Consider the following 25,523-nt stretch of genomic DNA (forward strand, 5'->3'; position numbering starts at 1 on the left):
TGCAAAACTCTGCATGCAATATTTCAATTGGATGTTTGTCCCATTTAGTAAATTCATTATTAGAGAGTGGACCCCATACTTCACTGCCATATAGAGCAATTGGTTCTATAACTGATTGAAAATTTTTGAGCCAGATTGTAATTGTAATTTCGACTTTGATGTTTAATGGCATAGAATGCTCTTCTTGCTTTGTCTCTCAGCTCATTCACAGCCATGTGAAAGCTACCTGTGTTGCTGATATTTAGTCCTAGATATGTGTAGTTTTTGGTGTGTTCTAATAGAACTGTGTCCAAATAGAATTTATATTTGTCATCCTTATTTCCGGACCTTTTTTTGGAATATCATTATATATATTTTTTTTTTAGGTTAACGGTCAGAGCCCAAGTCTGACAGAACCTGTGAAGACGATCTAGGTGCTGCTGTAACCCCTCTTTAGTGGGAGACAGCAGCACCAGGTCATCTGCGTACAGCAGACACTTGATTTCAGTGTTGTGTAGGGTGATACCAGGTGCTGCCGATTCTTCTAATGTTTTTGCCAATTCATTAATGTAGATGTTAAATAATGTTGGACTTATTGGGCAGCCCTGTTTCACTCCACGCCCCTGAGAGAAGAAGTCTGTTTGCTTGTTGCCAATTTTAACCACACTATTAGTTTATAAAAAATACCTTTGTGCCAAATTGAATCAAATGCTTTCTTGAAATCTACAAAACACGAGTAGATTTTGCCTTTGTTTTGGTTAACTTGTTTATCAATTAGAGTGTGGAGGGTGTAAATGTGGTCTGTTGTACGATCATTTTTTAGAAATCCAATCTGGCTTCTGCTCAGGACGTTGTGTTCGTCAAGGGAATGATGTAGTCTGCTATTTATAATACCGCAGAGATTTTTCCCCAAGTTGCTGTTAACGCAAATTCCTCTGTAATTATTTGGGTCAAATTTGTCTCCATTTTTATAGATTGTGTGTGATCAATCCTTGGTTCCAAATATCGGGGAAAATACCTGCAGTGAGGATAATGTTGAGGAGTTTGTGTCACGTTCTGACCAGAGTTCTTGTGTGTTTTACTTGTTTTAGTGTTGGTCAGGACGTGAGCTGGGTGGGCATTCTATGTTGTGTGTCTAGTTTGTCTGTTTCTATGTTTGGCCTAATATGGTTCTCAATCAGAGGCAGGTGTTTTGTGTTGTCTCTGATTGGGAATCATATTTAGGTGGCTTGTTTTGGTTTGGGGTTTGTGGGTGGTTGTCTTCTGTCTTTGTGATAGGACTGTCTCGGTTTTCACGTTTGTTATTTTGTATAGTGTTCACGTTATCGTCTCTTGTTTATTAAACATGTTGAACACTAGCCGCGCTGCATTTTGGTCCTCTCCTTCATCAACGGAAGAAAACCGTTACAGTTTGAGCCAATATAGCCAATTTGAATTTGTGGTCTGCATATTTGATCATTTCATTTAAAATACCATCAGCACCACAGGCCTTTTTGGGTTGGAGATTGCATAGTTTTTCCAATAATTCTTCTTCTGTAATTGGGGTATCCACAGGATTCTGATAGTCTTTGACTGCTAAATCAAGGATTTGTAATTTTTCTTGTATGTCTTTTTGTTCTGGGCTCTCTCTCTCTCTCTCTCTCTCTCTCTCTCTCTACCTTTACTTCTCTCTCTCTCTCTCTCTCTCTCTCTCTCTCTCTCTCTCTCTCTCTCTCTCTCTCCGTCTCTCTCTCTCTCTCTCTCTCTCTCTGAGAGCCCTCCAGAATGTCCATGTAATTTCTCCTGCTGTTGTGGCACACTGACTTTGGTTAGAAATGCACTCTTCTAGGAACGCCCTTTCATATGACCCCTGGTTGACTCCTTTTACTGTGAGAGAGAGAGAGAGAGAGAGAGAGAGAGAGAGAGAACCAGTCATTTTCCTGTATGAACCTACGAAACTACGAGTCCTTTCCTATAAAGGAATGTGTGTGTGCGCACACACGTATTGAATTAGCCAATTATCAACCAGGGTGGTCCTGTATTGGCCAATCGTCACAGGGGAACTGCGGAGGTTCTTAGAACACTTGAGTGGAACTCCTGGAACACAATAGAATGTTCCTTTTTTCTATTTTATACACCACATTCTTTTTGAGGAGGCCTACTGTCAGTTAATTAACGTTGGCACGGCAACCATGTCCAACTTATAACACTTCTTTGTTTTTGAAAAACACCACCAAGAAAAAGGAGACATAATGTCCTTGAGACTGTAGACGACAGCAGCAGAACGAGGAAGATGAGGAAGTCCTCGAAAAAGGAGGAAAAAATGAACTATTCTGGCAATGTAAAATGACCAATACGAAGTCTTTACGATGGCTGTATCTCCTCTCCTCTCTCCCCCCTCACAGGTTCTAAAATCCCTCCCCCGTATCGAGGGCCGTCCCGGCGCCACCCTTCCCCCCCTGGACTTCGATGCCCTGGAAGCCGGGCTTCGTTTGCAGCACGGTGATGACATCACAGAGGAGGATGTGATGTCAGCGGCCATGTATCCCAAGGTATTTTATATTTATATTTATATTACACACACACACGGCATCCCTAACCGCGTCCTCAGACAGCATCCCCAACCGCGTCCTCAGACAGCATCCCTAACCACGTCCTCAGACAGCATCCCTAACCGCGTCCTCAGACAGCATCCCTAACCGCGTCCTCAGACAGCATCCCTAACCACGTCCTCAGACGGCATCCCTAACCACGTCCTCAGACGGCATCCCTAACCACGTCCTCAGACAGCGTCCCTAACCACGTCCTCAGACAGCATCCCTAACCACGTCCTCAGACGGCATCCCTAACCACGTCCTCAGACGGCATCCCTAACCACGTCCTCAGACAGCATCCCTAACCACGTCCTCAGACAGCATCCCTAACCACGTCCTCAGACAGCATCCCTAACCACGTCCTCAGACAGCATCCCTAACCACGTCCTCAGACGGCATCCCTAACCACGTCCTCAGACGGCATCCCTAGCCACGTCCTCAGGCGGCGTCCCTAACCACGTCCTCAGACGGCATCCCTAACCACGTCCTCAGACAGCATCCCTAACCACGTCCTCAGACAGCATCCCTAACCACGTCTTCAGACAGCGTCCCTAACCACGTCCTCAGACAGCGTCCCTAACCACGTCCTCAGACAGCGTCCCTAACCACGTCCTCAGACAGCATCCCTAACCACGTCCTCAGACAGCATCCCTAACCACATCCTCAGACAGTATCCCTAACCACGTCCTCAGACAGCATCCCTAACCACGTCCTCAGACAGCATCCCTAACCACGTCCTCGGACAGCATCCCTAACCACGTCCTCAGACAGCGTCCCTAACCACGTCCTCAGACAGCGTCCCTAACCACGTCCTCAGACAGCATCCCTAACCACGGCATCCCTAACCACGTCCTCAGACAGCATCCCTAACCACGTCCTCAGACAGCATCCCTAACCACGTCATCAGACAGCATCCATAACCACGTCCTCAGACAGCATCCCTAACCACGGCATCCCTAACCACGTCATCAGACAGCATCCATAACCACGTCCTCAGACAGCATCCCTAACCACGGCATCCCTAACCACGTCCTCGGACAGCATCCCTAACCACGTCCTCAGACAGCATCCCTAACCACGTCCTCGGACAGCATCCCTAACCACGTCCTCAGACAGCGTCCCTAACCACGTCCTCAGACAGCATCCCTAACCACGTCCTCAGACAGCATCCCTAACCACGGCATCCCTAACCACGTCCTCAGACAGCATCCCTAACCACGTCCTCAGACGGCATCCCTAACCACGTCCCCAGACAGCATCCCTAACCCCGTCCTCAGACAGCATCCCTAACCACGTCCTCGGACAGCATCCCTAACCACGTCCTCAGACAGCATCCCTAACCACGGCATCCCTAACCCCGTCCTCAGACAGCATCCCTAACCACGTCCTCAGACAGCATCCCTAACCACGGCATCCCTAACCACGTCCTCAGACAGCGTCCCTAACCCCGTCCTCAGACAGCGTCCCTAACCGCGTCCTCAGACAGCATCCCTAACCACGTCCTCAGACGGCATCCCTAGCCACGTCCTCAGACGGCATCCCTAACCACGTCCTCAGACAGCATCCCTAACCACGTCCTCAGACAGCATCCCTAGCCACGTCCTCAGACGGCATCCCTAACCACGTCCTCAGACAGCATCCCTAACCACGTCCTCAGACAGCATCCCTAACCACGGCATCCCTAACCACGTCCTCAGACGGCATCCCTAACCACGTCCTCAGACAGCATCCCTAACCACGGCATCCCTAACCACGTCATCAGACAGCATCCCTAGCCACGTCCTCAGACGGCATCCCTAACCACGTCCTCAGACAGCGTCCCTAACCACGTCCTCAGACAGCATCCCTAACCACGTCCTCAGACAGCATCCCTAACCACGTCCTCAGACAGCATCCCTAACCACGTCCTCAGACAGCGTCCCTAACCACGTCCTCAGACAGCATCCCTAACCACGTCCTCAGACAGCGTCCCTAACCGCGTCCTCAGACAGCATCCCTAACCACGTCCTCAGACAGCATCCCTAGCCACGTCCTCAGACGGCATCCCTAGCCGCGTCCTCAGACGGCATCCCTAGCCGCGTCCTCAGACAGCGTCCCTAACCCCGTCCTCAGACAGCGTCCATAACGGCGTCCTCAGACAGCATCCCTAACCACGGCATCCCTAACCACGTCCTCAGACGGCATCCCTAACCACGTCCTCAGACAGCATCCCTAACCACGGCATCAGACAGCATCCCTAACCACGTCATCAGACAGCATCCCTAGCCACGTCCTCAGACGGCATCCCTAACCACGTCCTCAGACAGCGTCCCTAACCACGTCCTCAGACAGCATCCCTAACCACGTCCTCAGACAGCGTCCCTAACCACGTCCTCAGACAGCATCCCTAACCACGTCCTCAGACAGCGTCCCTAACCACGTCCTCAGACAGCGTCCCTAACCGCGTCCTCAGACAGCATCCCTAACCACGTCCTCAGACAGCATCCCTAGCCACGTCCTCAGACGGCATCCCTAGCCGCGTCCTCAGAGCATGCGCGGACCAGCTGGCTGGTGTGTTTACGGACATATTCAATCAATCCCTATCCCAGTTTGCTGTTCCTACATGCTTCAAGAGGGCCACAATTGTTCCAGAGAAAGCTAAGGTAACTGAGCTAAACGACTACCGCCCCGTAGCACTCACTTCCGTCATCATGAAGTGCTTTGAGAGACTAGTCAAGGACCATATCACCTCCACCCTACCTGACACCCTAGACCCACTCCAATTTGCTTACCGACCCAATAGGTCCACAGACGACGCAATCGCCACCACACTGCACACTGCCCTAACCCATCTGGACAAGAGGAATACCTATGTGAGAACGCTGTTCATTGACTACAGCTCAGTATTTAACACCATAGTACCCTCCAAGCTCATCATCAAGCTGGAGACCCTGGGTCTCAACCCCTCCCTGTGCAACTGGGTCCTGGACTTTTTGACGGGCCGCCCCCCAGGTTTTGAAGGTAGGAAACAACATCTCCACCCCGCTGATCCTCAACACTGGGGCCCCAAAAGAGTGCGTTCTCAGCCCTTTCCTGTATTCCCTGTTCACCCATGACTGCGTGGCCATGCACGCCTCCAACTTGATCATCAAGTTTGCAGACGACACAACAGTGGTAGGCTTGATTACCAACAACGACGAGACGGCCTACAGGGAGGCGGTGAGGGGCCCTCGGAGTGTGGTGTCAGGAAAATAACCTCACACTCAACGTCAACAAAACAAAGGAGATGATTGTGGACTTCAGGAAACAGCAGAGGGAGCAGCCCCCTATCCACATCGACGGGACAGCAGTGGAGAAGGTGGAAAGTTTCAAGTTCCTCGCCGTACACATCACAGACAAACTGAAATGGTCCACCCACACAGACAGTGTGGTGAAGAAGGCTCAACAGCACCTCTTCAACCTCAGTAGGCTGAAGAAATGTGGCTTGTTAACGAAAACACTCACAAACTTTTACAGATGCACAATCGAGAGCATCCTGTCGGGCTGTATCACCGCCTGGTACGGCAACTGCTCCGCCCACAACCGTAAGGCTCTCCAGAGGGTAGTGAGGTCTGCACAACGCATCACCGGGGGCAAACTACCTGCCCTCCAGGACACCTACAGCACCCAATGTCACAGGAAGGCCAAAAAGATCATCAAGGACAACAACCACCCGAGCCACTGCCTGTTCACCCCGCTATCATCCAGAAGGCGAGGTCAGTACAGGTGCATCAAAGCTGGGACCGAGAGACTTAAAAACAGCTTCTATCTCAAGGCCATCCGACTGTTAAACAGCCATCACTAACATAGTGGCTGCTGCCAACATACTGACTCAATCTCTAGCCACTTTAATAATTAAAAATTGGATGTAATAAATGTTTCACTAGCCACTTTAAACGATGCCACTTTATATGATGTTTACATACCCTACATTACTCATCTCATATGTATATACTGTACTCTATACCATCTACTGCATCTTGCCTATGCCGTTGCTCATTCATATATGTATATGTACATATTCTTATTCATTCCTTTACATTTGTGTGTATTAGGTAGTTGTTGGGGAATTGTTAGATTACTTGTTAGATATTACTGCATGGTCGGAACTAGAAGCACAAGCATTTCGCTACACTCGCATTAACATCTGCTAACCATGTGTATGTGACCAATACAATTTGATTTGATTAGACACACACACACACTGTTGATTTGTTGAATCAGGTACGGATGATAGTGAGAATAGATGCTCATGTTATCCTATGTCTTTCTTCCTCTACCTTTCTCTCTGTGTCCTCTCTCTGTGTCCTCTCTCTGTGTCCTCTCCCTGTGTCCTCTCCCTGTGTCCTCTCCCTGTGTCCTCTCCCTGTGTCATCTCCCTTTCTCTCTGTCCTCTCTCTGTGTACTCTCTCTGTGTCCTCTCTCTGTGTCCTCTCTCTGTGTCCTCTCTCTGTGTCCTCTCCCTGTGTCCTCTACCTTTATCTCTGTCCTCTCTCTGTGTCCTCTCTCTGTGTCTTTTCCCTGTGTCATCTCCCTTTCTCTCTGTCCTCTCTCTCTGTCCTCTCTCTGTGTCCTCTCTCTGTGTCCTCTCTCTGTGTCCTCTCTCTGTGTCCTCTCCCTGTGTCATCTCCCTTTCTCTCTGTCCTCTCTCTCTGTCCTCTCTCTGTGTCCTCTCTCTGTGTCCTCTCTCTGTGTCCTCTCCCTGTGTCATCTCCCTGTGTCCTCTACCTTTATCTCTGTCCTCTCTCTGTGTCCTCTATCTGTGTCTTCTCCCTGTGTCATCTCCCTTTCTCTCTGTCCTCTCTCTCTGTCCTCTGTGTCTTCTCCCTGTGTCATCTCCCTTTCTCTCTGTCCTCTCTCTGTGTCTTCTCCCTGTGTCATCTCCCTTTCTCTCTGTCCTCTCTCTCTGTCCTCTCTCTGTGTCTTCTCCCTGTGTCATCTCCCTTTCTCTCTGTCCTCTCTCTGTCCTCTCTCTATGTCCTCTCCCTTTCTCTCTGTCCTCTCCCTTTCTCTCTGTCCTCTCTCTTTCTCTCTGTTCTCTCTCTCTGTCCTCTCTCTGTCCTCTCTCTGTGTCCTCTCCCCTTCTCTCTGTCCTCTCCCCTTCTCTCTTCTTTCTCTCTGTCCTTCTCTCTTTTTTCTCTCTGTCCTTCTCTCTTTTCTCTCTGTCCCCTCTCTGTCTTCTCCCTTTCTCTCTGTCCTTCTCTCTTCTCTTTCTCTCTTCTCTTTCTCTCTGTCCCCCCATATTTTTTCTCTCTGTCCTCTGTGATTCTCGCATCTCTTTCTCTCTGTCCTTTCCCTTTCTCTCTCACGCTCTTTCTCTTTATCTCTGTCCTTCTCTCTCTCTCGCTCTCTCTCAGGTGTTCGAGGAGTACAAGGAGTTCACAGGGAGCTTCGGTCCCGTCGACTGCCTCAGCACACGACTCTTCCTGGACGGGCCCAAGATAGCAGAGGAGTTTCAGGTTGGTGGTAATATCTTGGTTTCTTTTTAAGCATCTTTGGTATAGTTCTATTTTTGTTTCAGCTGAGCAGTTTGAGGTGTATTGTAGTGTATAATAATGTGAATTAATAATTCACATTTATCCTGAGAGTCCCAGGAAATACCACAAAAATCAGAAGCACCCATTTAAGGTGTTTAATTTAAAACCAAGATATGGTTTTAATGCCCGAGACGGCTTGGCTGCCCCACTATGGAAAGACTTCAGATTAAACTGATATTTAGTGAGTATAGAGTAACTATCTTTGATCGGCAGTTACATTGTTGTCAATTGCGGAACAGGCTTTTCATAAATTCAGAGCGTTATTACAGTGGGGGGAAAAAGTATTTAGTCAGCCACCAATTGTTTAAGTTCTCCCACTTAAAAAGATGAGAGAGGCCTGTAATTTTCATCGTAGGTACACTTCAACTATGACAGACAAAATGAGGGAAAAAATCCAGAAAATCACATTGTAGGATTGTTTATGAATTTATTTGCAAATTATGGTTTTTGCCCCACTGTATGTTCCTCAATTAATTCAGCGCATTTCAGACGTAAGGCTATCTCGACACAGAGCGTGTTCAGGACCCACAGAGCGTGTTCAGGACCCACGGAGCGTGTCCAGGACCCACGGAGCGTGTCCAGGACCCACGGAGCGTGTTCAGGACCCACGGAGCGTGTTCAGGACCCACGGAGCGTGTTCAGGACCCACGGAGCGTGTCCAGGACCCACGGAGCGTGTCCAGGACCCACGGAGCGTGTCCAGGACCCACGGAGCGTGTTCAGGACCCACGGAGCGTGTCCAGGACCCACGGAGCGTGTTCAGGACCCACGGAGCGTGTCCAGGACCCACGGAGCGTGTCCAGGACCCACGGAGCGTGTCCAGGACCCACGGAGCGTGTTCAGGACCCACGGAGCGTGTTCAGGACCCACGGAGCGTGTTCAGGACCCACGGAGCGTGTCCAGGACCCACGGAGCGTGTTCAGGACCCACGGAGCGTGTCCAGGACCCACGGAGCGTGTCCAGGACCCACGGAGCGTGTTCAGGACCCACGGAGCGTGTTCAGGACCCACGGAGCGTGTTCAGGACCCACGGAGCGTGTTCAGGACCCACGGAGCGTGTTCAGGACCCACGGAGCGCAGCCGGAGTATAGACTATTAGCCTCTTTGTAACAGCAGTCAAACAAAAGTCAAGTGACCAAAGTTGTTAAGCTTGCTAGATAATATCCTTCAATAAATTACAAGATATCTCCTATATTTGTCACCATCTAGTTGATGATTCTACAGACAGCAGATCAGCTTATGAATAAACGGGGAGATGAAGCGAGGAAATAGTTTAAATATCAACGTATCTTAACGTGGAACCATGGAAAAAAAATATCCATATCTCCTCTCATACTGTTTGTTGATCACACATTCTCTACCGAAGCTCTCATATGAGCAGCAATAGGGGACAGCGCAGAGAAGCGAGGGGGGGAGGGAGGGCGGGGGGGTGTTATAGCTGTATTTTGACAAGCGTAAGCGAGAGACGTGCTTTGATAATGCCACCTATGAAATACAGAATAAAGTAAAGCATTTTCATGTGAGACAGGAGTCAGGATTGTTTTGGGGGGGTTTCAGTGGAACAGGACAATAACAAAGACTTTTCCCTCGTGTCTCTATGAATTGTTAACCGACTTCCTGTCTGTGTCAGAAAACGTAGTGAATTATGCATAGGACTGTCAACAGTGGTGGCTACCAAAAAGGCACACGTTATTATACAGGCTATAAAGTCTGGGGGCTTATTAAAACGGTGTTTAGTTAGCGTTCGGGTCACGTGTGCTTTTGAATTCAATGGCGACTTTAGAGGGTGAAGTGCAGACTGTCAGCTTTAATTTGAGGGTGTTTTCATACATATCGGATGAACCGTTTAGAAATTATAGAAGCTTTTGTACATAGTCCCCCCCCCCCCCATTTTTTGGGCATCAAAAAACATTGGACAGTTTAACATGATGAAGAATAAAGTAATCATTGTTAATATTTGGTCACAATGACTCCATTACATAGAATGACTGCTTGAAGTCTGCGAAGCATCGACATCACCAGACGCTGGGTATCTTCCCTGGTGATGCTCTGCCAGGCCTGTAACATCACCAGACGCTGGGTATCTTCCCTGGTGATGCTCTGCCAGGCCTGTAACATCACCAGACGCTGGGTATCTTCCCTGGTGATGCTCTGCCAGGCCTGTAACATCACCAGACGCTGGGTATCTTCCCTGGTGATGCTCTGCCAGGCCTGTAACATCACCAGACGCTGGGTATCTTCCCTGGTGATGCTCTGCCAGGCCTGTAACATCACCAGACGCTGGGTATCTTCCCTGGTGATGCTCTGCCAGGCCTGTAACATCACCAGACGCTGGGTATCTTCCCTGGTGATGCTCTGCCAGGCCTGTACTGCAGCCATCTTCAGTTCCTGCTTGTTTCGGGGACTTATTGCCTTCAGTCTCCTCTTCAGCATGTAAAATGCATGTTCAATTGGATTCAGATCCGGTGATTGACTCGGCCAAGTCAAGGATTTTCCACTTTTTGGCCATCAAAAACCCCTTCGTTGCTCTAGCAGTATGTTTAGGGTCATTGCCTTGTTGCGTGATGAAGTGCCGTCCAATGAATTTGGAGGCATTTGGTTTTATCTGAGGAGATAAAATATGTCTGTATTTCTTCAGAATTCATTGTTCTACTTCTGTCTGCAGTCACATCATCGATGAAGACAAGTGAGCCTGTTCCACTGGCAGCCATACAGGCCCAAGCCATAACACCCCCTCCACCATGTTCCACTGACAGCCATACAGGCCCAAGCCATAACACCCCCTCCACCATGTTCCACTGGCAGCCATACAGGCCCAAGCCATAACACCCCCTCCACCATGTTCCACTGACAGCCATACAGGCCCAAGCCATAACACCCCCTCCACCATGTTTCACTGGCAGCCATACAGGCCCAAGCCATAACACCCCCTCCACCATGTTCCACTGGCAGCCATACAGGCCCAAGCCATAACACCCCCTCCACCATGTTTCACTGGCAGCCATACAGGCCCAAGCCATAACACCCCCTCCACCATGTTCCACTGGCAGCCATACAGGCCCAAGCCATAACACCCCCTCCACCATGTTCCACTGGCAGCCATACAGGCCCAAGCCATAACACCCCCTCCACCATGTTTCACTGGCAGCCATACAGGCCCAAGCCATAACACCCCCTCCACCATGTTCCACTGGCAGCCATACAGGCCCAAGCCATAACACCCCCTCCACCATGTTCCACTGACAGCCATACAGGCCCAAGCCATAACACCCCCTCCACCATGTTTCACTGGCAGCCATACAGGCCCAAGCCATAACACCCCCTCCACCATGTTCCACTGACAGCCATACAGGCCCAAGCCATAACACCCCCTCCACCATGTTCCACTGGCAGCCATACAGGCCCAAGCCATAACACCCCCTCCACCATGTTTCACTGGCAGCCATACAGGCCCAAGCCATAACACCCCCTCCACCATGTTTCACTGGCAGCCATACAGGCCCAAGCCATAACACTCCCTCCACCATGTTCCACTGGCAGCCATACAGGCCCAAGCCATAACACCCCCTCCACCATGTTCCACTGGCAGCCATACAGGCCCAAGCCATAACACCCCCTCCACCATGTTCCACTGGCAGCCATACAGGCCCAAGTCATAACACCCCCTCCACCATGTTCCACTGGCAGCCATACAGGCCCAAGCCATAACACCCCCTCCACCATGTTTCACTGGCAGCCATACAGGCCCAAGCCATAACACCCCCTCCACCATGTTCCACTGGCAGCCATACAGGCCCAAGCCATAACACCCCCTCCACCATGTTCCACTGGCAGCCATACAGGCCCAAGCCATAACACCCCCTCCACCATGTTTCACTGGCAGCCATACAGGCCCAAGCCATAACACCCCCTCCACCATGTTTCACTGGCAGCCCTACAGGCCCAAGCCATAACACCCCCTCCACCATGTTCCACTGGCAGCCATACAGGCCCAAGCCATAACACCCCCTCCACCATGTTCCACTGGCAGCCATACAGGCCCAAGCCATAACACCCCCTCCACCATGTTCCACTGGCAGCCATACAGGCCCAAGCCATAACACCCCCTCCACCATGTTTCACTGGCAGCCATACAGGCCCAAGCCATAACACCCCCTCCACCATGTTTCACTGGCAGCCATACAGGCCCAAGCCATATCACCCCCTCCACCATGTTTCACTGGTAGCCATACAGGCCCAAGCCATAACACCCCCTCCACCATGTTTCACTGGCAGCCATACAGGCCCAAGCCATAACACCCCCTCCACCATGTTCCACTGGCAGCCATACAGGCCCAAGCCATAACAACCCCTCCACCATGTTCCACTGGCAGCCATACAGGCCCAAGCCATAACACCCCCTCCACCATGTTCCACTGGCAGCCATACAGGCCCAAGCCATAACACCCCCTCCACCATGTTCCACTGGCAGCCATACAGGCCAAAGCCATAACACCCCCTCCACCATGTTCCACTGGCAGCCATACAGGCCCAAGCCATAACACCCCCTCCACCATGTTCCACTGGCAGCCATACAGGCCCAAGCCATAACACCCCCTCCACCATGTTTCACTGGCAGCCATACAGGCCCAAGTCATAACACCCCCTCCACCATGTTCCACTGGCAGCCATACAGGCCCAAGTCATAACACCCCCTCCACCATGTTTCACTGGCAGCCATACAGGCCCAAGCCATAACACCCCCTCCACCATGTTTCACTGATGAGGTGTTATGCCTTTGGATTATGGGCATGTCTTTTTCTCCTCCACACTTTCCTCTTTCCATCACTCCCGTACATGTTCATCTTTGTCTCATCTGTCCAAAATACTTTTTTCCAGACCTCTTGGTGCTCTTTTAGCAAACTGTAATCTGGCCTTTCTGTTCTTCAGGCTTGTCAGTGGTTTGCATCTTGTAGTGTACCCTCTGTCGTCCTGCTGGTGTAGTCTTCTACGTATGGTAGACTTTGACACATCTACACCTGCATCCAGGAGAGTGTTTTTGATCTGTTGGACTGTTGTCAGGGGGGGGTTTCTTCACCATAGAGAGTATTCTCCCGTCATCCACTACAGTGGTCTTCCTCAGTCTACCGGGTCTTTTGACATAATTGAGTTCACCGGTTGTTTTTTGTCTTGTTAATGACGAACCAAACTGTTGACATGGGCATGCCCAGGGTTTTTGTAATGTTCCCGATTTGATTGATTTTCATTTCTGAGCCTTATGGCGGCCAGCTTCATTTGCATCGACACTGCCGTCTTCCTCATGTTGTCACACCCCAACAACAACCTCCAAAGGCAACAGCAAAGTCTAGAATCAATACTATTCATCAACAGCTCTCCTGCATTCACTAACGACACAAATTAATACACCTGCCTAACGACACACATCTGTGAAGCCAATTCAACGAATACTTGTAGTACCTTAAAATGGGGGGGGGGGGGGGACCATGTACAAAAGGTGCTGCCATTTCTAAACGGTTCATCCGATATGTATGAAAACACCCTCAAATTAAAGCTGACAGTCTGCACTTCACCCTCATTGTCATTGTATCCTTTCAAACTCAAAGTGCTAGAGTGCAGAACCAAAATAACAAAGAAATGGTCACTGTCCAAGGAATTATGGTGCTCACTGTATCTACAGGAGAGATGGCTTAACAGTATGACAGCCATGTTGCCTATAGCAACATACCACTAGCTACAGGGGAAATGGATTAACAGTATGGCAGCCATGTTGCCTATAGCAACATACCACTAGCTACAGGGGAGATGGAATAACAGTATGACAGCCATGTTGCCTATAGCAACATACCACTAGCTACAAGGGAGATGGAATAACAGTATGACAGCCATGTTGCCTATAGCAACATACCACTAGCTACAAGGGAGATGGAATAACAGTATGACAGCCATGTTGCCTATAGCAACATACCACTAGCTACAGGGGAGATGGAATAACAGTATGACAGCCATGTTGCCTATAGCAACATACCACTAGCTACAGGGGAGATGGAATAACAGTACGACAGCCATGTTGCCTATAGCAACATACCACTAGCTACAGGGGAGATGGATTAACAGTACGACAGCCATGTTGCCTATAGCAACATACCACTAGCTACAGGGGAGATGGATTAACAGTACGACAGCCATGTTGCCTATAGCAACATACCACTAGCTACAAGGGAGATGGAATAACAGTATGACAGCCATGTTGCCTATAGCAACATACCACTAGCTACAGGGGAGATGGAATAACAGTATGACAGCCATGTTGCCTATAGCAACATACCACTAGCTACATGGGAGATGGATTAACAGTACGACAGCCATGTTGCCTATAGCAACATACCACTAGCTACAAGGGAGATGGAATAACAGTATGACAGCCATGTTGCCTATAGCAACATACCACTAGCTACAGGGGAGATGGAATAACAGTATGACAGCCATGTTGCCTATAGTAACATACCACTAGCTACAGGGGAGATGGAATAACAGTACGACAGCCATGTTGCCTATAGCAACATACCACTAGCTACAGGGGAGATGGATTAACAGTACGACAGCCATGTTGCCTATAGCAACATACCACTAGCTACAGGGAAGATGGATTAACAGTATGACAGCCATGTTGCCTATAGCAACATACCACTAGCTACAGGGGAGATGGAATAACAGTATGACAGCCATGTTGCCTATAGCAACATACCACTAGCTACAGGGGAGATGGATTAACAGTACGACAGCCATGTTGCCTATAGCAACATACCACTAGCTACAAGGGAGATGGAATAACAGTATGACAGCCATGTTGCCTATAGCAACATACCACTAGCTACAGGGGAGATGGAATAACAGTATGACAGCCATGTTGCCTATAGTAACATACCACTAGCTACAGGGGAGATGGAATAACAGTACGACAGCCATGTTGCCTATAGCAACATACCACTAGCTACAGGGGAGATGGATTAACAGTACGACAGCCATGTTGCCTATAGCAACATACCACTAGCTACAGGGAAGATGGATTAACAGTATGACAGCCATGTTGCCTATAGCAACATACCACTAGCTACAGGGGAGATGGAATAACAGTACGACAGCCATGTTGCCTATAGCAACATACCACTAGCTACAGGGGAGATGGAATAACAGTACGACAGCCATGTTGCCTATAGCAACATACCACTAGCTACAGGGGAGATGGAATAACAGTATGACAGCCATGTTGCCTATAGTAACATACCACTAGCTACAGGGGAGATGGAATAACAGTACGACAGCCATGTTGCCTATAGTAACGTACCACTAGCTACAGGGGAGATGGAATAACAGTATGACAGCCATGTTGCCTATAGCAACATACCACTAGCTACAGGGGAGATGGAATAACAGTATGACAGCCATGTTGCCTATAGTAACATACCACTAGCTACAGGGGAGATGGAATAACAGTATGACAGCCATGTTGCCTATAGCAACATACCACTAGCTACAGGGGAGATGGAATAACAGTATGACAGCCATGTTGCCTATAGCAACATACCACTAGCTACAGGGAAGATGGATTAACAGTATGACAGCCATGTTGCCTATAGCAACATACCACTAGCTACAGGGAAGATGGATTAACAGTATGACAGCCATGTTGCCTATAGCAACATACCACTAGCTACAGGGGAGATGGAATAACAGTATGACAGCCATGTTGCCTATAGCAACATACCACTAGCTACAGGGGAGATGGAATAACAGTATGACAGCCATGTTGCCTATAGCAACATACCACTAGCTACAGGGGAGATGGAATAACAGTATGACAGCCATGTTGCCTATAGCAACATACCACTAGCTACAGGGAAGATGGATTAACAGTATGACAGCCATGTTGCCTATAGCAACATACCACTAGCTACAGGGGAGATGGAATAACAGTATGACAGCCATGTTGCCTATAGCAACATACCACTAGCTACAGGGGAGATGGAATAACAGTATGACAGCCATGTTGCCTATAGCAACATTCCACTAGCTACAGGGGAGATGGAATAACAGTATGACAGCCATGTTGCCTATAGCAACATACCACTAGCTTCAGGGGAGATGGATTAACAGTATGACAGCCATGTTGCCTATAGCAACATACCACTAGCTACAGGGGAGATGGATTAACAGTATGACAGCCATGTTGCCTATAGCAACATACCACTAGCTTCAGGGGAGATGGAATAACAGTATGACAGCCATGTTGCCTATAGCAACGTACCACTAGCTACAGGGGAGATGGAATAACAGTACGACAGCCATGTTGCCTATAGCAACATACCACTAGCTACAGGGGAGATGGAATAACAGTATGACAGCCATATTGCCTATAACAACATACCACGAGGTACAGAGAGAGAGTATAACAAACACTGAGGTACAGAGAGAGAGTATAACAAACACTGAGGTACAGAGAGAGAGTATAACAATACTGAGGTACAGAGAGAGAGTATAGCAACACTGAGGTACAGAGAGAGAGTATAGCAACACTGAGGTACAGAGAGAGTATAACAACACTGAGGTACAGAGAGAGAGAGTATAACAACACTGAGGTACAGAGAGAGTATAGCAACACTGAGGTACAGAGAGAGAGAATAACAACACTGAGGTACAGAGAGAGAGTATAACAACACTGAGGTACAGAGAGAGAGTGTAGCAACACTGAGGTACAGAGAGAGAGTATAGCAACACTGAGGTACAGAGAGAGAGTATAACAACACTGAGGTACAGAGAGAGTATAGCAACACTGAGGTACAGAGAGAGAGTATAGCAACACTGAGGTACAGAGAGAGAGTATAACAACACTGAGGTACAGAGAGAGTATAGCAACACTGAGGTACAGAGAGAGAGTATAACAACACTGAGGTACAGAGAGAGAGTGTAGCAACACTGAGGTACAGAGAGAGAGTATAGCAACACTGAGGTACAGAGAGAGAGTATAACAACACTGAGGTACAGAGAGAGAGTATAACAACACTGAGGTACAGAGAGAGAGTATAACAACACTGAGGTACAGAGAGAGTATAACAACACTGAGGTACAGAGAGAGAGAATAGCAACACTGAGGTACAGAGAGAGAGTATAGCAACACTGAGGTACAGAGAGAGAGTATAACAACACTGAGGTACAGAGAGAGAGTATAGCAACACTGAGGTACAGAGAGAGAGTATAGCAACACTGAGGTACAGAGAGAGAGTATAACAACACTGAGGTACAGAGAGAGAGTATAACAACACTGAGGTACAGAGAGAGAGTATAACAACACTGAGGTACAGAGAGAGAGTATAGCAACACTGAGGTACAGAGAGAGAGTATAGCAACACTGAGGTACAGAGAGAGAGTATAACAACACTGAGGTACAGAGAGAGAGTATAACAACACTGAGGTACAGAGAGAGAGTATAACAACACTGAGGTACAGAGAGAGAGTATAACAACACTGAGGTACAGAGAGAGAGTATAACAACACTGAGGTACAGAGAGAGAGTATAACAACACTGAGGTATAGAGAGAGTATAGCAACACTGAGGTACAGAGAGAGAGTATAGCAACACTGAGGTACAGAGAGAGAGTATAGCAACACTGAGGTACAGAGAGAGAGTATAGCAACACTGAGGTACAGAGAGAGAGTATAACAACACTGAGGTACAGAGAGAGAGTATAACAACACTGAGGTACAGAGAGAGTATAGCAACACTGAGGTACAGAGAGAGAGAATAACAACACTGAGGTACAGAGAGAGAGTATAACAACACTGAGGTACAGAGAGAGTATAGCAACACTGAGGTACAGAGAGAGAGTATAACAACACTGAGGTACAGAGAGAGTATAACAACACTGAGGTACAGAGAGAGAGTATAGCAACACTGAGGTACAGAGAGAGAGTATAACAACACTGAGGTACAGAGAGAGAGTATAACAACACTGAGGTACAGAGAGAGTATAACAACACTGAGGTACAGAGAGAGAGTATAGCAACACTGAGGTACAGAGAGAGAGTATAGCAACACTGAGGTACAGAGAGAGAGTATAGCAACACTGAGGTACAGAGAGAGAGTATAACAACACTGAGGTACAGAGAGAGAGTATAGCAACACTGAGGTACAGAGAGAGTATAACAACACTGAGGTACAGAGAGAGAGTATAACAACACTGAGGTACAGAGAGAGAGTATAGCAACACTGAGGTACAGAGAGAGTATAACAACACTGAGGTACAGAGAGAGAGTATAACAACACTGAGGTACAGAGAGAGAGTATAACAACACTGAGGTACAGAGAGAGAGTATAACAACACTGAGGTACAGAGAGAGTATAGCAACACTGAGGTACAGAGAGAGAGTATAGCAACACTGAGGTACAGAGAGAGAGTATAGCAACACTGAGGTACAGAGAGAGAGTATAGCAACACTGAGGTACAGAGAGAGAGTATAACAACACTGAGGTACAGAGAGAGAGTATAACAACACTGAGGTACAGAGAGAGTATAGCAACACTGAGGTACAGAGAGAGAGAATAACAACACTGAGGTACAGAGAGAGAGTATAACAACACTGAGGTACAGAGAGAGTATAGCAACACTGAGGTACAGAGAGAGAGTATAACAACACTGAGGTACAGAGAGAGTATAACAACACTGAGGTACAGAGAGAGAGTATAGCAACACTGAGGTACAGAGAGAGAGTATAACAACACTGAGGTACAGAGAGAGAGTATAACAACACTGAGGTACAGAGAGAGAGTATAACAACACTGAGGTACAGAGAGAGAGTATAGCAACACTGAGGTACAGAGAGAGAGTATAACAACACTGAGGTACAGAGAGAGTATAACAACACTGAGGTACAGAGAGAGAATAACAACACTGAGGTACAGAGAGAGAGTATAGCAACACTGAGGTACAGAGAGAGAGTATAACAACACTGAGGTACAGAGAGAGTATAACAACACTGAGGTACAGAGAGAGAGTATAGCAACACTGAGGTACAGAGAGAGAGTATAGCAACACTGAGGTACAGAGAGAGAGTATAGCAACACTGAGGTACAGAGAGAGAGTATAACAACACTGAGGTACAGAGAGAGAGTATAGCAACACTGAGGTACAGAGAGAGTATAACAACACTGAGGTACAGAGAGAGAGTATAACAACACTGAGGTACAGAGAGAGTATAACAACACTGAGGTACAGAGAGAGAGTATAACAACACTGAGGTACAGAGAGAGAGTATAACAACACTGAGGTACAGAGAGAGAGTATAACAACACTGAGGTACAGAGAGAGAGTATAGCAACACTGAGGTACAGAGAGAGAGTATAACAACACTGAGGTACAGAGAGAGAGAATAGCAACACTGAGGTACAGAGAGAGAGTATAACAACACTGAGGTACAGAGAGAGAGAATAGCAACACTGAGGTACAGAGAGAGAGTATAACAACACTGAGGTACAGAGAGAGAGAATAGCAACACTGAGGTACAGAGAGAGAGTATAACAACACTGAGGTACAGAGAGAGAGAATAGCAACACTGAGGTACAGAGAGAGAGTATAACAACACTGAGGTACAGAGAGAGAGAATAGCAACACTGAGGTACAGAGAGAGAGTATAACAACACTGAGGTACAGAGAGAGAGTATAACAACACTGAGGTACAGAGAGAGAGTATAACAACACTGAGGTACAGAGAGAGTATAACAACACTGAGGTACAGAGAGAGAGTATAGCAACACTGAGGTACAGAGAGAGAGTATAACAACACTGAGGTACAGAGAGAGAGTATAGCAACACTGAGGTACAGAGAGAGAGTATAACAACACTGAGGTACAGAGAGAGTATAACAACACTGAGGTACAGAGAGAGAGTATAGCAACACTGAGGTACAGAGGGAGAGTATAACAACACTGGGGTACAGAGAGAGTATAACAACACTGAGGTACAGAGAGAGTATAACAACACTGAGGTACAGAGAGAGAGTATAGCAACACTGAGGTACAGAGAGAGTATAACAACACTGAGGTACAGAGAGAGAGTATAGCAACACTGAGGTACAGAGAGAGTATAACAACACTGAGGTACAGAGAGAGAGTATAACAACACTGAGGTACAGAGAGAGAGTATAACAACACTGAGGTACAGAGAGAGAGTATAACAACACTGAGGTACAGAGAGAGTATAACAACACTGAGGTACAGAGAGAGAGTATAGCAACACTGAGGTACAGAGAGAGAGAATAGCAACACTGAGGTACAGAGAGAGAGTATAACAACACTGAGGTACAGAGAGAGAGTATAACAACACTGAGGTACAGAGAGAGTATAACAACACTGAGGTACAGAGAGAGAGTATAACAACACTGAGGTACAGAGAGAGAGTATAACAACACTGAGGTACAGAGAGAGAGAATAGCAACACTGAGGTACAGAGAGAGAGTATAACAACACTGAGGTACAGAGAGAGAGTATAACAACACTGAGGTACAGAGAGAGAGTATAACAACACTGAGGTACAGAGAGAGAGTATAACAACACTGAGGTACAGAGAGAGTATAACAACACTGAGGTACAGAGAGAGTATAACAACACTGAGGTACAGAGAGAGAGTATAACAACACTGAGGTACAGAGAGAGAGTATAACAACACTGAGGTACAGAGAGAGAGTATAACAACACTGAGGTACAGAGAGAGTATAACAACACTGAGGTATAGAGAGAGAGTATAACAACACTGAGGTACAGAGAGAGAGTATAACAACACTGAGGTACAGAGAGAGAGTATAACAACACTGAGGTACAGAGAGAGAGTATAACAACACTGAGGTACAGAGAGAGAGTATAACAACACTGAGGTACAGAGAGAGTATAGCAACACTGAGGTACAGAGAGAGAGTATAACAACACTGAGGTACAGAGAGAGAGTATAACAACACTGAGGTACAGAGAGAGAGTATAGCAACACTGAGGTACAGAGAGAGAGTATAACAACACTGAGGTACAGAGAGAGAGTATAACAACACTGAGGTACAGAGAGAGTATAACAACACTGAGGTACAGAGAGAGAGTATAGCAACACTGAGGTACAGAGAGAGAGTATAGCAACACTGAGGTACAGAGAGAGAGTATAACAACACTGAGGTACAGAGAGAGTATAACAACACTGAGGTACAGAGAGAGAGTATAGCAACACTGAGGTACAGAGAGAGAGTATAACAACACTGAGGTACAGAGAGAGAGTATAACAACACTGAGGTACAGAGAGAGAGTATAACAACACTGAGGTACAGAGAGAGAGTATAACAACACTGAGGTACAGAGAGAGAGTATAACAACACTGAGGTACAGAGAGAGTATAACAACACTGAGGTACAGAGAGAGTATAACAACACTGAGGTACAGAGAGAGAGTATAACAACACTGAGGTACAGAGAGAGAGTATAACAACACTGAGGTACAGAGAGAGTATAGCAACACTGAGGTACAGAGAGAGAGTATAGCAACACTGAGGTACAGAGAGAGAGTATAACAACACTGAGGTACAGAGAGAGAGTATAACAACACTGAGGTACAGAGAGAGTATAGCAACACTGAGGTACAGAGAGAGAGTATAGCAACACTGAGGTACAGAGAGAGAGTATAGCAACACTGAGGTACAGAGAGAGAGTATAGCAACACTGAGGTACAGAGAGAGAGTATAGCAACACTGAGGTACAGAGAGAGTATAACAACACTGAGGTACAGAGAGAGAGTATAACAACACTGAGGTACAGAGAGAGTATAACAATACTGAGGTACAGAGAGAGTATAGCAACACTGAGGTACAGAGAGAGAGTATAGCAACACTGAGGTACAGAGAGAGTATAGCAACACTGAGGTACAGAGAGAGAGTATAGCAACACTGAGGTACAGAGAGAGAGTATAGCAACACTGAGGTACAGAGAGAGTATAGCAACACTGAGGTACAGAGAGAGAGTATAGCAACACTGAGGTACAGAGAGAGAGTATAGCAACACTGAGGTACAGAGAGAGAGTATAGCAACACTGAGGTACAGAGAGAGAGTATAGCAACACTGAGGTACAGAGAGAGAGTATAGCAACACTGAGGTACAGAGAGAGTATAGCAACACTGAGGTACAGAGAGAGAGTATAACAATACTGAGGTACAGAGAGAGAGTATAGCAACACTGAGGTACAGAGAGAGAGTATAACAACACTGAGGTACAGAGAGAGTATAACAACACTGAGGTACAGAGAGAGTATAACAACACTGAGGTACAGAGAGAGAGTATAACAACACTGAGGTACAGAGAGAGAGTATAACAACACTGAGGTACAGAGAGAGAGTATAACAATACTGAGGTACAGAGAGAGAGTATAGCAACACTGAGGTACAGAGAGAGAGTATAACAATACTGAGGTACAGAGAGAGAGTATAGCAACACTGAGGTACAGAGAGAGAGTATAACAACACTGAGGTACAGAGAGAGTATAACAACACTGAGGTACAGAGAGAGTATAACAACACTGAGGTACAGAGAGAGAGTATAGCAACACTGAGGTACAGAGAGAGAGTATAGCAACACTGAGGTACAGAGAGAGAGTATAACAACACTGAGGTACAGAGAGAGAGTATAGCAACACTGAGGTACAGAGAGAGTATAACAACACTGAGGTACAGAGAGAGAGTATAGCAACACTGAGGTACAGAGAGAGAGTATAACAACACTGAGGTACAGAGAGAGAGTATAACAACACTGAGGTACAGAGAGAGTATAACAATACTGAGGTACAGAGAGAGTATAGCAACACTGAGGTACAGAGAGAGTATAACAACACTGAGGTACAGAGAGAGTATAACAATTTTGAGGTACAGAGAGAGAGTATAACAACACTGAGGTACAGAGAGAGAGTATAGCAACACTGAGGTACAGAGAGAGAGTATAACAACACTGAGGTACAGAGAGAGAGTATAACAACACTGAGGTACAGAGAGAGAGTATAACAACACTGAGGTACAGAGAGAGTATAACAACACTGAGGTACAGAGAGAGAGTATAGCAACACTGAGGTACAGAGAGAGAGTATAGCAACACTGAGGTACAGAGAGAGTATAACAACACTGAGGTACAGAGAGAGAGTATAGCAACACTGAGGTACAGAGAGAGAGTATAGCAACACTGAGGTACAGAGAGAGTATAACAACACTGAGGTACAGAGAGAGTATAACAACACTGAGGTACAGAGAGAGAGTATAGCAACACTGAGGTACAGAGAGAGAGTATAGCAACACAGAGGTACAGAGAGAGTATAACAACACTGAGGTACAGAGAGAGAGTATAGCAACACTGAGGTACAGAGAGAGAGTATAACAACACTGAGGTTCAGAGAGAGAGTATAACAACACTGAGGTACAGAGAGAGAGTATAGCAACACTGAGGTACAGAGAGAGTATAACAACACTGAGGTACAGAGAGAGAGTATAACAACACTGAGGTACAGAGAGAGAGTATAGCAACACTGAGGTACAGAGAGAGAGTATAACAACACTGAGGTACAGAGAGAGTATAACAACACTGAGGTACAGAGAGAGAGTATAACAACACTGAGGTACAGAGAGAGTATAACAACACTGAGGTACAGAGAGAGAGTATAACAATACTGAGGTACAGAGAGAGTATAGCAACACTGAGGTACAGAGAGAGAGTATAGCAACACTGAGGTACAGAGAGAGTATAGCAACACTGAGGTACAGAGAGAGTATAACAACACTGAGGTACAGAGAGAGAGTATAGCAACACTGAGGTACAGAGAGAGAGTATAACAACACTGAGGTACAGAGAGAGAGTATAGCAACACTGAGGTACAGAGAGAGAGTATAGCAACACTGAGGTACAGAGAGAGAGTATAGCAACACTGGTTGTAATGTTCAAATTAAATCAAATCATATTTTATTTGTCACATGCGCCGAATACAACAGATGTAGGTAGAACTTACAGTGAAATGCTTACTTACAAGCCCTTAATTAACCAGCAATGCAGTTTTAAGAATAATATGTTTTATGTAACAAATAGATACGTTTTTAAAAAATCTAATAAAAGTAAGAAATAATTAAAGAGCAGCAGTAAAATAACAATAGTGATGCTATATACAGGATATTACGGTACAGAGTCAATGTGGAGGCTATATACAGGGTATTACGGTACAGAGTCAATGTGGAGGCTATATACAGGGTGTTACGGTACAGAGTCAATGTGGAGGCTATATACAGGGTATTACGGTACAGAGTCAATGTGGAGGCTATATACAGGGTGTTACGGTACAGAGTCAATGTGGAGGCTATATACAGGGTTTTACGGCACAGAGTCAATGTGGAGGCTATATACAGGGTGTTACGGTACAGAGTCAATGTGGAGGCTATATACAGGGTATTACGGTACAGAGTCAATGTGGAGGCTATATACAGGGTGTTACGGTACAGAGTCAATGTGGAGGCTATATACAGGGTATTACGGTACAGAGTCAATGTGGAGACTATATACAGGGTGTTACGGTACAGAGTCAATGTGGAGGCTATATACAGGGGGTACCGGTACAGAGTCAATGTGGAGGCTATATACAGGGGGTACCGGTACAGAGTCAATGTGGAGGCTATATACAGGGGGTTCCGGTACAGAGTCAATGTGGGGGGGCACCGGTACAGAGTCAATGTGGGGGGGCACCGGTACAGAGTCAATGTGGGGGGGTACCAGTACAGAGTCAATGTGGGGGGGCACCGGTACAGAGTCAATGTGGGGGGGCACCGGTACAGAGTCAATGTGGGGGGGTACCAGTACAGAGTCAATGTGGGGGGGCACCGGTACAGAGTCAATGTGGGGGGGCACCGGTACAGAGTCAATGTGGGGGGGCACCGGTACAGAGTCAATGTGGGGGGGCACCGGTACAGAGTCAATGTGGGGGGGCACCGGTACAGAGTCAATGTGGGGGGGCACCGGTACAGAGTCAATGTGGGGGGGCACCGGTACAGAGTCAATGTGGGGGGGTACCGGTACAGAGTCAATGTGGGGGTGCACCGTTACAGAGTCAATGTGGGGGGGTACCGGTACAGAGTCAATGTGGGGGGGTACCGGTACAGAGTCAATGTGGGGGGGTACCGGTACAGAGTCAATGTGGGGGGATACCGGTTAGTTGAAGTAATTGAGGTAATATGTACATGTAGGTAGAGTTAAAGTGACTATGCATAGATAATAACAGAGAGTAGCAGCAGCTTAGAAGAGGGGTCTGGGTATCCATTTTATTAGCTGTTTAGGAGTCTTATGGCTTGGGGGTAGAAGCTGTTAAGAAGTCTT

At 47.1% G+C, this 25,523-nt stretch overlaps 1 protein-coding gene across 3 annotated transcripts in view; it reads left to right on the forward strand.

The window, feature by feature from the left end:
* LOC139561273 (pyruvate carboxylase, mitochondrial-like) overlaps positions 1–25,523 on the forward strand; it is a 516,102-nt gene that overhangs the window by 484,872 nt on the left and 5,707 nt on the right. For 2 of the 3 annotated variants that reach the window (XM_071378257.1, XM_071378259.1), the window contains 2 exons: positions 2,364–2,510; positions 7,928–8,029. In XM_071378257.1, the coding sequence (XP_071234358.1) occupies positions 2,364–2,510; positions 7,928–8,029 (249 nt within the window). Of the gene's footprint in view, positions 1–2,363; positions 2,511–7,927; positions 8,030–8,596; positions 8,765–25,523 lie in introns of those variants that run through there. The other variant, XM_071378258.1, reaches the window with a different exon arrangement.

The sequence above is a fragment of the Salvelinus alpinus genome, chromosome 31, assembly GCF_045679555.1.
Source record: "Salvelinus alpinus chromosome 31, SLU_Salpinus.1, whole genome shotgun sequence".
In the NCBI taxonomy this organism is placed as follows: Eukaryota; Metazoa; Chordata; class Actinopteri; order Salmoniformes; family Salmonidae; genus Salvelinus; species Salvelinus alpinus.